The 12743-nt window shown below is 38.4% G+C and overlaps 1 protein-coding gene across 2 annotated transcripts in view; it reads left to right on the top strand.

The window, feature by feature from the left end:
• Nucleotides 1-6261, top strand: part of RAB39A (RAB39A, member RAS oncogene family) — a 32073-nt gene extending 25812 nt beyond the window's left edge. The window contains exons 1-2 of one of the 2 annotated variants that reach the window (XM_038536288.1): nt 112-1307; nt 1529-6261. In XM_038536288.1, the coding sequence (XP_038392216.1) occupies nt 1210-1307; nt 1529-1955 (525 nt within the window). In that variant the 5' untranslated portion in view covers nt 112-1209 and the 3' untranslated portion in view covers nt 1956-6261. Of the gene's footprint in view, nt 1-111; nt 1308-1528 lie in introns of those variants that run through there. The other variant, XM_038536287.1, reaches the window with a different exon arrangement.
• The last annotated feature ends 6482 nt before the right edge of the window (nt 6262-12743 follow it).

Here is a 12743-nt window from a genome sequence, read left to right as displayed (position 1 = left end):
TTGCCTAAGAGGACAAAAGGTCAGTGGCAGGGAAAGCTTCTCTATACATGATTTTTTTAAAAGATTTATTTATTTATTCATGCAAGACCCATACACAGAGAGAGATGCAGAGACACAGGCAGAGGCAGAAGCAGGCTTCTCATGGGGAACCCGATGTGGGACTCAATCCTGGATCCTGGGATCACACTCTGAGCTGAAGGCAAACGCTCAACTGCTGAGCCACCCAGGCATCCCTATACATGATTTTTGAGCTGATTCTTGAAGGAGAAATAGGAGGGTAGAAGACATTCTGGGTAGAAAAAATAATGCATGTAAAGGCAAGAAATATAGAACAGTATGGCCTTAGCACCTTGCCTCATGATTCAGTCAGGAAATAGCACATGTGAAGGGTTAACTGAAAGTTTAGCAAAGTGACTATTTCTAGAAATGTGGGCAAGGTGAACAGCATCAATCAAGGATGGTGAGGCATTCAAAGTTAGCCACAGTGAGAAGCCATCCACCACCTGACCAGCAGAGGGAAGAGAATGAGATTACCTGAACCTGGTGGAACCCATTAGAAAGGTGCTATTCAAGGGGAACCACAACCAGAAACAGGAACATAGCTGCTGTGAAGCCAAGAGTGGAGATGGAGAGGAGGGTATGTAGCTGGACCTCTTTGCTACCCAGCTGGTGCTCCCATTGGCTGAACCTCACTGCAAGCCCAAGGGTGAGGGAGTTTGGGAAAGCTTTGAGGCCCAGAGAAGAGCAGAGACTAGATCTAGAGGGACAGATGGAATCCCTAGCACACCTCAGATTCACACCCCATGTGCCAGCAATTTCCTGTTTCTTGAAGAGGTATCACACAGGACTGTAGCTGTGACTCACATTATAACAGGTGCACCCTCGTTTCTTCTTCAATGGATAGAGAGGGGCTCCTTGCATTAAATAACAGGAAGAGAGATTTTTAAGATCTGGTTGGCTGGGCAACCTCTGCTCTTCACCATATCTTTCTATATTCCTATTTTTAATCACAGTAATGTAATAATTACTCAAGCAGATAGTTGAAAATAAAAACAGTCCTAAGTGCAAGATAACATACCACTTAAGTTCTTTTTGTCTATCTAAAAATAACTACACTTTAAATGTTCTGTCAGTGGATGAAACTGGCTTGCCTATTAGTTTCAGAATATTTTTGTCCACTTAAGACACTTCATATTTGGGAGCACCCCGATGGCTCGGTCACTCAGTGAAGCATCTGCCTTTGGCTGGGGTCTTGATCCCAGCCAGGGTCCTGAGATTGAGCCCCGAGTAGGGCTCCCTGCTCAGAGGTGAGTCTGCTTCTCCCTCTCCCTCTGCCTCTCTCCCTGCTCTTGCTTGCTTGCTCTCTCCTCTCAAATAAATAAAATCTTTTTTAAAAAGACACATCATATTTGATTTATAAATTCTGGTCCAGGTTACCTTCAAATTTTATTATGGTGCTACATTGTTTGAAAGAGGAGAAGCAGAAAAATTTGTCCCTTTACAACCTGTTTTTCTATTTCTTTTTCAGATCAATAACTCGATCTTATTACCGCAACTCAGTTGGTGGATTTTTAGTATTTGACATTACCAACCGACGATCTTTCGAACACGTGAAAGATTGGCTAGAAGAAGCAAAAATGCACGTTCAGCCGTTTCGGATTGTATTTCTGCTGGTGGGACATAAGTGTGACTTGGCTTCGCGACGTCAGGTTACGAGAGAAGAAGCCGAAAAACTGTCGGCAGACTGCGGTATGAAGTATATAGAAACCTCTGCAAAAGATGCCACAAATGTTGAGGAATCCTTTACGATCTTGACAAGAGACATATATGAACTTATTAAGAGGGGGGAAATTTGTATTCAGGATGGCTGGGAAGGAGTTAAAAGTGGTTTTGTTCCGAATACTGTGCATTCTTCTGAGGAAGCAGTAAAGCCCAGGAAAGAGTGTTTCTGCTGACTTCACACAGGCCACAGAACTAACGTGAACAGATTGGGCGTCATCTCAGGATAAATACCAACATTAACTTCAGAGTGATGCAATGAAAGCATTTAAGCAACAGTTACAAACCCATGCTAACGCTGTTTAGGAAGTGTTAATTCAGAGCACTCTGCTTACTTGCCACACTACCAGATTGGGTATTTTGCTAAATTATCGGGCAGAGCAGACAACTTTTTCTTGAAACTGGAGTGTCTACAGAATTACTCCCATTCTCTCTTTGTTAGCATATAGCTGACCTTAATGTCCACATATTTCAATATTACTCACTTTTCTTGACAGTTTGAAATGGGTTTTTTGTGCATATATAGTCTGATCGAAAACATTTGATCAGGAATTATATTCTCATAAGTTACTTTGTTAATACTGAATAGTAAAGTGGATTTAAAAGTGCATAGTTCGCTTTCAAAGTAAACAATCTCAGAGGTCCCATCAACTAGGACTAAGTAACAACTCCTGCTTAAGGTACCATGCTTTTAACCAGTCTTCGAAATATTTATGCTCCCTTAATTTGCCTGAACGTAAGGAAATAAGTTTTATACTCATTTTTGTTCTCTGATTTATTGCTCTTGATAATTTTATGTTTTGTAAAAATATCTAAGGATCCAAGCAAAATATTTTATTGCAAATATTTATAAAAATAAAAATGAAGGACCATTCATCAGCAAATGTTTTGATGTTATACTATATTGTCCTTATTTAGACAAGAAAAACAAGTTTATTTATATGCCAACATTTTCAAAGAAAGTAAATGCAATTTACCTTGAACTATTGTCAAAATTATCAGTATAGGTAAATATGGAATGTTTTTAGTATTTGCTTTTTTGTCCAAGTAAGTTACTTAATTTTCCCGTTTCTGGTACAAGAAAAGTATAGGAAAGACTTTTCTGGACAAGGAAGATTGGGTACATGTTTGATATATTTAGCATTCAAATTATATTTCAATAAAATTAAAGATAGAATAATAATAATGAGTTAAGGCCATAAAATGACTTCTGAGTTTTATAATTTTTATCTTATTGATTAAATTCTCCTCCTGGAAGGGACATTTTGATCACAAACTCATGTATTTTATAACATACATTTCTGTTGTTAACCATTCCTAATCACAAAGGGGCACCAAATGCAGCCCCCTTTTTAGAATCATGCGTTTTACTGTTAAAATAGGAGCTCCATTTGTTTGGAAAACAGTGATAATGGTAGAAAGAATATTTAACTAGAAATCAAAAAACCTGTGTCCTAAGCTTGCCTCTGCTGTACCATTTGAACATGAGCGAGTCACTTAACCTCACTAAGCATCATGTGTATCAGTGCTCTTAATTGTAAAACTTATTTTGAGAATCAAGTGGATATGTGAAAAAGCTTCGTAAATAGAGAAAGCATTATGCAAATACAAGCATGATATCAGCTGCTCATGGCCATCCTATTACATTTACGATGGATGAGAATTTTGTTTTCCTGTGGTCTTTCTCTTCATCCCCACATTCTGCAGAGAGACCAGAAGAATGTGCATGCTTTCATGAACCTAGGGGATCGCTCCATTTCATGTGTGCCCTCTGCCCTCTTGCCCTGAAGCCCCCCCACACCCCCCACACCCCGTCCTCCAAGGTGGAAATGATAGGGAAAGAAATCCCAGGAGACTTGATTCAATCAGAAGTCCTGTTTGAATGTGGTTTTTGTGCATCTTTGAAGTGGATATTTAATTATATTTTAAATACTTGAACATTTTCTCAGTTCATGGAAGTATTTTTAATAGCACTTATGGAGAGAAGAATATAAATTATAACATCACTGTAAGATTTTGAAGTCATATTGTCACCATTTTCTTGATATCTTTGTATTAATTCCATTCAAGTGAGGTTCAAACTGTAACTGATCAGATAAGAATTGCTGTCCCCCCAAAATGTGAAGTAATTTATTTTTACTGCTACAATTTTAAATCTTACATTACAATTTTCCATCGGTCCAAAATGGCACCAACTCAAAAGCTGAGTAGCTAACAATTTAAAGTACAGTCACCTGTGCCTACTTGTTTATTAAACAGCTAAAATATAAAATAAGATTTAATTTTCAGTGGACACCCTTTGTAATACTATCGTTGGGGTCAGACTAATATTGGGGCTAAAGGGTATGATTTGTTCCAAGATTTAGAATAGAACTAAAAGGTCAGAAGAAACAAATGGGGGCAGCCTGGGTGGCTCAGCAGTTTAGTGCCGCCTTCACCCCAGGGTGTGATCCTGGAGTCCCGGGATTGAGTCCCATATCAGGCTCCCTGCATAGAGCCTGCTTCTCCCTCTGCCTATGTTTCTGCCTCTCTCTCTCTCTCTCTCTCTCTCTTTGTGTCTCTCATGAATAAATAAAATCTTTTTAAAAAAAGAAGAAGAAACAAATGGAAATGCAAGGCCCCCAAAAGTGGATACTTCCCCAAGATCACACAAAAGCAGAAGTCTAGTTGGGGCACTTTCCATTACTGTGCTATGTCAAGGGTGTGGGTATGCACTCGTGTGTGTGTATGGCGGGGCGAGGGCGGGGGTAAAGCAGGGGAGGGGGAAAGCAAAGAGAAAATATGATCTAGCTGAATCCACAAAATACTAAAACTGGGCCATAGCATTTTGAGGTTATAGAAGAATTGTTTGTGGTGCAACAATACTAAAATGAATAACTGCAAGATCTGAGTTCCTACACAAGATTGCCAAACATCTGTATAACCTTAGCTAGATATTTTTATCTATATATATATATATACACATATATATATAAAATAACTGACCTATTTTCTTACACATAATTATGGAGAATGTGGATAATGATGCCAAAACAATGAAAATATTTGCTCCAGGCAAAACATTTTGACTAAGTGTCTTAGAAGTCAGGTATAGTTGAATCAGATATAATTGAAATTATTTAATTTAAAAAGTACTTAATTTAAATTTAAGTCTATTTGAATTTAAAATAACAAAATTAATGGATGACGTAGCTAATTACTACATATTTTAAATAAACATGATAAAAATGAAGTAAAACATCTATCTGATCATATAACACATTTGTCCCTGACAAATACTTCTCATCTTGAGTTGCGTTAACGCTTTCAGCGCATGTGGTAATTTTAATCAATGGCAAGCTTAAGCCAAAATGATTTTGTAAACAGAATGCTTTTAAATGTGGCCTTTATATACATAATAGTAGCAAACAAGATTTCTCTGAGAGTTTATGCTAGGTTTCCAAAAACCTCAAAGTACTCCATGATTTTTTTTTTTTAGCGGCAACCAAAGCAGCCTTTATTATTATGAAGATAACTTTGCCAATCTATTTATCCAACTTTACAGTGTTCAAAAACTGAATCTATGGATTAATAAAATCCTTTTGAGTGCTTTTAATTTTATATTGCCTTTGGTTCAATCAAGTACAAAGCTTCCATTGACTTCAAAGAGTGCACTGAATTTAAATAATTTCCTTAGGTCTGACAGTGACAAGGATTTGAAAAACTAAAGACCCATTTCGTAAGCTAATTCATTTTTTCCTCAGTAACTGCCTGGAAATATTCAGTCGGAAATGCAAAGGAAAATTGTAATCTTTAAGAAGAAAAAAAGGACAGAAAGACTATAAAAGCTTTCAGGTTAGATCCTTTGTATTTTAAAATCGAATACATTCCACAGCTGATAAATAGCCATCTCTGCTTCAAAATCTTTCTGAAATCCCAATGTTTTCACTAAACTTTCTGAATGACAATCTTTACCTGATCTTAAAATAATTAATAAACTATTCTCAACTTGGATGAACTGCTGCATGACTCGGTATTTCTATGATCCTAATTACTGATGAAGGTAGACACATGAGTGTTGAGCTGTGACAATCTATACCAATCATTACAGATTCTAGTTCACTTACTACACATAATCATGATATAGAATAAATGAAGAGAAGAAAATTTAAAGATTATATTTTAAATTAGCGCTCCTTGTTGTTCTATCTCTGGAAAAAAATTGTCTTTTTTTTAAATAGTGCCTAAAACATTGTTTTATCGATGTGCTCTTCGGTGACTGGTAATTAATGGTTATTATGTTGAATTAATCCTATTAAATGTGGATTCCATATTCATGGTTTTGATTTCTACCTTCCATAGAGAAACAAACGTACTTTGCTATAATCATTTTTTTTAGAATGACAGCCAACGAAAGAAAGGTATGATATACATTCTTTTGAAGTATGTTATTAGTGTTATTTGATTTTAAATAATGAATAAAGAGAATGAGAACTATGGTTGTCACAGGACTGTTACATTATCCATCTTCAGTGAACCATCTTTAGTGGTGTTTTCAAAACAGAATCGGCTATTTAACTGCAATTAAATGTCTGTGTGTGTGTTTACAAATAAAATGAAAGTAAGAATCAGATCTAAAATCCCATATATATTACATAATACCCTGGTGAAGTGTGGGGCTGAACCCCATAATCAAACATTTCTATATGTGCAGAAAAATGTATGAACATTTACACTAAAAATGTCTATAAATAACCCATCATCAACTGAGATCAGAGCTTTTTGAGTTTCAGAATTATGAAAAAGAATCATGGTCTTGGGATCCCTGGGTGGCGCAGCGGTTTGGCGCCTGCCTTTGGCCTGGGGCGCGATCCTGGAGACCCGGGATCGAGTCCCACGTCGGGCTCCCGGTGCATGGAGCCTGCTTCTCCCTCTGCCTGTGTCTCTGCCTCTCTGTCTCTCTCTGTGTAACTATCATGAATAAATAAATAAAATCTAAAAAAAAAAAAAAAAAAAAAAAAAGAATCATGGTCTTTTATTATGCCTTAACAGATAATACAGAATTTGTGACCTTTTTCTAATTGAGTTTGCCTTTGTCATGCTTCGGTCTTCCACATAGCAAGAGCTTATTAAATTTTGAATTGATATGTTTAATCACACAGAAAAAAATTTCATAGCTTCTGCACATATAACTAGTTACACATGTAAAATATTTGCAACACTTGGCACATAGTAAGCACTCAATAAATGTCATCTTTTATTTTTGTTTTTAATAGTATTCTTATAACCACCGAATTGCCAAGAAGCCAGTTTTAATCTCCAGAGTGTGCCAGCAACTGATTGTTGATAATGGCAGTCTTATAGATCATAAGGGTCATGACTCTTTGAAATGGTCTGAATCTTAGAATCAGGGGAGAATGCTTCAGCAGGACAAACAGAAGATGATAGAGTTCTTGGGGATGGCTGGCGTTCACCAATGCATCTGACCAAATGGACAGGTGCTCAAATGAGTGCAGCCATTGTGTCTTCACAGCTATGCTAGACACAATCATCACCAGAACAGTCTAGTGCATGTGCACAGTGTGATAAGGACCGTGGGTCAAAGGATTGGGCTTCTTATGTGTGAAACTGGTTATCAATCGGTAGCATTGTTTTTTAAAAGACGTTTGGGAAGTAGCTTTATTGACATAGAATTCACATATGGCACCATTCACCCATTTCAGATCTATCATTAGATGGTTTTTCAGATACTTCAAGTTATGCAACCATCACCACAAACCACTTTTAGAATATTTTTGTTACCTCAAAAAGAAATCCCCATACCTTCAGCTATCACTCCCAACACCTCTCCCACCTCATACCACCTCAGTTTTAAATAATCACTAAATCTACATTGTGTCTCTATTTGCCTATACTGGACATTTGATAAAATTGTAATCAAATAATATGTGGTCTTTTGTGACTGGCTTCCCTAAGTTGGCATGTTTTTAAGGTACTACCATTATTTATTTTTTTATTTTTATAGTAAGCTCTATGCCCGACATGGGGCTTGAATCCATGACCCTGAGATCAAGAATTGCATGTTCTTCTTACTGACCCAGCCAGACACCCCAATTCCATTATTTGCATAAAAGAATCCCCATTATGTAAAAAATACTAGCTCATTGTACAAAATTTGGAAAATACAGAAAAATAGAAAGAAGAGGGGCACCTGAATGGCTCAGTCAGTTAAGCGTCTGGCTCTTGGTTTCGTTCATGTGGTGATCTCAGGATTGAGTCCCGTGTCAGGCCCAAGCTCAGCAAAGAGTCTGCTTGTCCCTCTCCCTCCACTCATGCTTTCTCTCTCCTCTCTCTCTCTCTCTCTCAAAAAAAAATAAATAAAATCGTAAAAAAAGAAAAGAAAAATAGAAGAGAGAAAAATTGTCTTTAGACTCATCATTTGAAAAATGACTATTTCAATATTCAACATATTTCCCCATTTTTTAAAGATTTTATTTATTCATGAGAGACACAGAGAGGCAGAGACACGGGCAGAGGGAGAAGCAGGCTCCCTGCGGGGAGCCAATGCAGGACTCAATCCCAGGACCCCGGGATCACGACCTGAGCCAAAGGCAGATGCTTAACCACTGAGACACCCAGGGGTCCCCATATTTCCTCTTTGTAATAATATAGCTATATTGTGAAAAGAAAAATAGCTAATAATAGACATAAAGTGGAAAGTGAAGACTTCCTTTTAGGTCTCCAACTCCATTTCCCTGTAAGAGACAATCACTACTCACAATTTTATGTTTATCTTTCTTGTCTTTTTCCTATGCATTTACACATATAATACACATATAGTGGATGAGGGACCACACAGATGAGATCAGTTATAACATTGTTCTGTAACTTGCTCTTTGCACATAAAAGGGTTTTGGAAATCTCTTCCATTTTGATACACATTGATCTTGACAGCCTCATAGAGTGACATATATAGTGGGAAATACGATTTATTTAACCAGTCTCAATAATAGACGTTTAGATTGTTTCCAAATTTTTGCTAATATAAATAATGTTACAATAAATATGTCAGTGAACATATTTTTTGGGAATATGTGTGAGTAATTTTATGTAATGTAATCTCAGAAATGTGCTGGGTCAAAGGTCATTACACATATGTTTTTTAGTAGATCTTGCCAAATTTCCTTTAAAAAGGGTAGGTCAGGGCAGCCTGGGTGGCTCAGCGGTTTAGCACTGCCTTTGGCCCAGGGCCTGATCCTGGAGACCCAGGATTGAGTCCCACATCAGGCTCCTTGCATGGAGCTTGCTTCTCCCTCTGCCTGTGTCTCTGTCTCTCTCTCTCCCTGTGTCTGTCATGAATAAATAAATAAAATCTTTAAAAAATAAAATAAAATAAAATAAAAAGGGTAGGTCAGTGATATCTTCAACAAGAGTTTATAAGAACACTTGTGTTTTTTTCTTTTTTTAAAGATTTTATTTATTTATTCATGAGAGACACACAGAAGGAGAGAGGCAGAGACACAGGCATAGGAGACACAGGAGAAGCAGGGTCCATGCAGGGAGCCCAACATGGGACTCGATCCTGGGTCTCCAGGATCACACTCTGGGCCAAAGGCAGGTGCTAAACCACTGAGCCACCCGGGCTGCCCATAAGAACACTTGTTTCCTTAGATCCTTCATTAATATCAAACAAGGCCAAAAATTTGACATATTGACAAATAATGGGCAAAAATATTCTCATTTTATTTTAATTTTTTAAAATATTTTATTTTATTCATGAGAGACACAAATAGAGCGAGGCAGAGACACAGGCAGAGGGAGAAGCAGGCTCCATGCAGGAAGCCGGATGGGAGACTGGATCCCGGGACTCTGGAATCATGCCTTGAGCCAAAGGCAGACACCCAACCGCTGAGCCATCCAAGGCATCCTTATTTTACTTATTTTTTTTTAATATTCTCTTTTTAACTTGCATTTTTCTGTTCTAAGACTGAACTGCATTCATGAATTTCTTTTTTGGTGAACTATCTACTAATATCCTTTTCCAATTTTCAATTGGATTATTAGAATTTTTCTTACTGATTTTTTAGGACCATTTCTATTTGTTTTGTGTTTTAAGATTATTCCCTTGAAGCCAGTTATAGCTTGTGTATGTTATTTTTTGTAAAGTTTTCATTTTTCTTTAGAACTTCTAGGATTTATATCTTGACTAGGAAATTCTTCCCTGGCCCAAAATTATACAACACTGTCCTATATTTTGCTTTTTATGTTCACACTTTTATATGTTGGAATTTATTTGTGCATGGTGTGACATAGGGATTTTTTTCTGAATATTCTATTATTTCAATGTTATGTCTTCCTTTCTCCAAATACTTAAATTTACATATTTATCACAAAAGACTTGCTTATTTATATTTTAGCTCTCTCTGTGTCTGTTCAGAATCTTTCTCCAGACTTCAGTTTCACAGCTTATGTGTCTGTTGTTGAGCTAATTCCACACTTTCATTTATAGAAGTTTTTTATTAGTTTAGTTGGGTTTTTTAAGTGGGCTCCATGCCCAGCATGGAGCCCAACATGGTTTGAACTCACAACCCTGAGATCAAGAACTGAGCTGAGATCAAGAGTCACATGCTTAACTGAGTGAGCCAGCCAGGCATTCTTGAATTTTTTTTTTTTTTTTTTTTAAGATTTTAAGTAATCTCTGCACCCAACATGGGGCTCAAACTCTCAATTCCCAGACCAAGAGTCAAGAGTCATATGCTGCCCCAAGTAAGCCAGCCTGAATCATTTAGTGAAGTTTTAAAATACGGTGTCAGAATGGCTAACCCATTTGCTATAATCTCCTCCCACATCCATCAACACCCAGACTGGTCTCTTAATACTATTTCCCTTTTAAAATAAAAGGCAACAGTGGCACCTGGATGGCTCAGTCAGTTAAGCATCTGTCTTTGGCTCAGGTCATGATCTTAGAGCCCTGGGATCGAGTCCTATATCTCCTATATGGGGCTCCCTGCTCAGCAGGGAGTCTGCTTCTCCCTCTCCCTCTGCCCCTCCTCCCTGCTCATTCCCTCTCTCTCAAATAAATAAATCAAATCTTTAAAAATAAAATAAAAGGCACCAGCGCTCTTTGGAGAAATGGCTGCTTTTTGGTCTGGGGCAAGAAATGAACACAACAAGCTTGGACATGTTGTCACACGAGAAGGTAAAAGAAGTGATGCAAGAATACTACGGACATACCGAAAGAACATAGAAGCAAACCTGAAAAGGCTGAAGCTGGGACAATATGAGCATCAAAATGAAAAATAGTGGAGTAAAATAGCATTAAATATTTTTAAATCTATGAGTTCAAACGACAGTAAGAAAAACTTTCATTTCTTTGGCGCCTGCGTGGCTCAGTTGGTTAAGCATTTGAATCTTGATTTCAGTTCAGGTGGTGATCTCATGGGTCCTGGGATTGAGCCTTGCACCAGGCTCCAAACTCAGTGGGGAGTCTGTTTAAGGATTCTCTCCCTCCACCCCTCCCCCTCTGTTCATGCTTTCTCACACCCTCTCTCTCTTTCTCAAAAATAAATAAATATATCTTTTTTTTTTTTTTAGATTTTATTTATTTATTCATGGGAGACACACAGAGGCAGAGACATATACATAGGCAGAGGGAGAAGCAGACTCCCTGTGTGGAGGCCGAGAAAATTAAGGCCATTCCACTTTAAGTTTAGCGTTAGCACAAGTACAGCCATCCCAGGCCCCTGTGAATAAAAGCTAAAATTTACATTACTTCAGTTACAGGAAAAACAAACAAACAAACAAACAAACCCAGCTTACAGCTTGACGTCCTAGAAAGCCCCATATTAGAATGAGAACAGAGCCCAAGCCAGTGGCAGGAAGCCCCATATCAGAATGAGAACAGAGCTCAATGCCCTTGAAAGCCCCACATCAGAATGTAAACAGAACTTGAGAAATTCCTCCCGCCCTTCTGGAGGTCCCCTAGACCAGCCCATAAAACTAAGCTGAAACCCACCTCGGGTTCCAAGTCCCTGCTCCTCTGTGTCGGGTATACTTGGACCCAAGCTCGAGCTTGTAAATAAACCCTCGTGTGTTTGCATCCGTGTCGTCTCCTTGGTGGTTTCTCAGATTCGCAATCTTGGGCACTACACCTGTGGGGAACCTGATGTGAGACTTGATCCTGGGACCCTGGGGTCATGACCTGAGCCAAAGGCAGACACTGAGCCACTCAGGTGCCCCAATAAATAAGTCTTTAAAAAACCCAACTCCTTTTTTTTTTTTTTTTAAAGGTTTTGTTTATTTACTCATGAGAGACAGAGAGAGAGGCAAAGACACAGTCAGAGGGAGAAGTAGGCTCCTCGCAGGGAGTCCAATGTAGGACTTGATCCTGGATCCCGAGATCACACCCTGAGCCAAAGGCAGATGCTCAGCCACTGAGCCACCCAGGCGTCCCACAACTCATATTTCTATTCCATGATTCCCAGTCCCGTGTATTCAGGCTATAGTGGAGCCCACAGGATATAATGGTCTCTGATCCAGAGCATATACCGTACCATGTAAGACAGAACCCCATACTTCCAGGTTCCATCTCCTAAATGGCTCTATAACTGAGTCTTCGGTAAATTCTTTCACCTTTCAATAGGCCAGCTGCTTCTAGTGATAAAGAATGTGGTAAAACCAAATAATTCCATAAGCATGGGTCTCCTGCTGTACTTCCTTTGCTGTGAAATTAGTTTCTTGATCAGACACAGTGCTATGGGGGGATGCCATCAGCTGGATAAGGCATCCTGTGAGTTCAGGATTGACATTGTAGTTGAAAGCATTGCAGATGTGAGGGTAAAACCATCCAGAATATGTATCTGTTCTAGTAAGAACAAATCTCTGCACCTTCCAAGATGGAAAAAGTTCAGTGTAATTACTCTTCAGTGGGTGGCTGGTTGGTCCCTGTCTAGGGGACCTGCAGGACCAAACCCAGTGCTCAATCT

Source organism: Canis lupus, chromosome 5 (assembly GCF_011100685.1).
Source record: "Canis lupus familiaris isolate Mischka breed German Shepherd chromosome 5, alternate assembly UU_Cfam_GSD_1.0, whole genome shotgun sequence".
Lineage (NCBI taxonomy): Eukaryota > Metazoa > Chordata > Mammalia > Carnivora > Canidae > Canis > Canis lupus.
The sequence above is the reverse complement of the archived record's forward strand: the minus strand, read 5'-3'. Positions and strand labels throughout refer to the sequence as shown.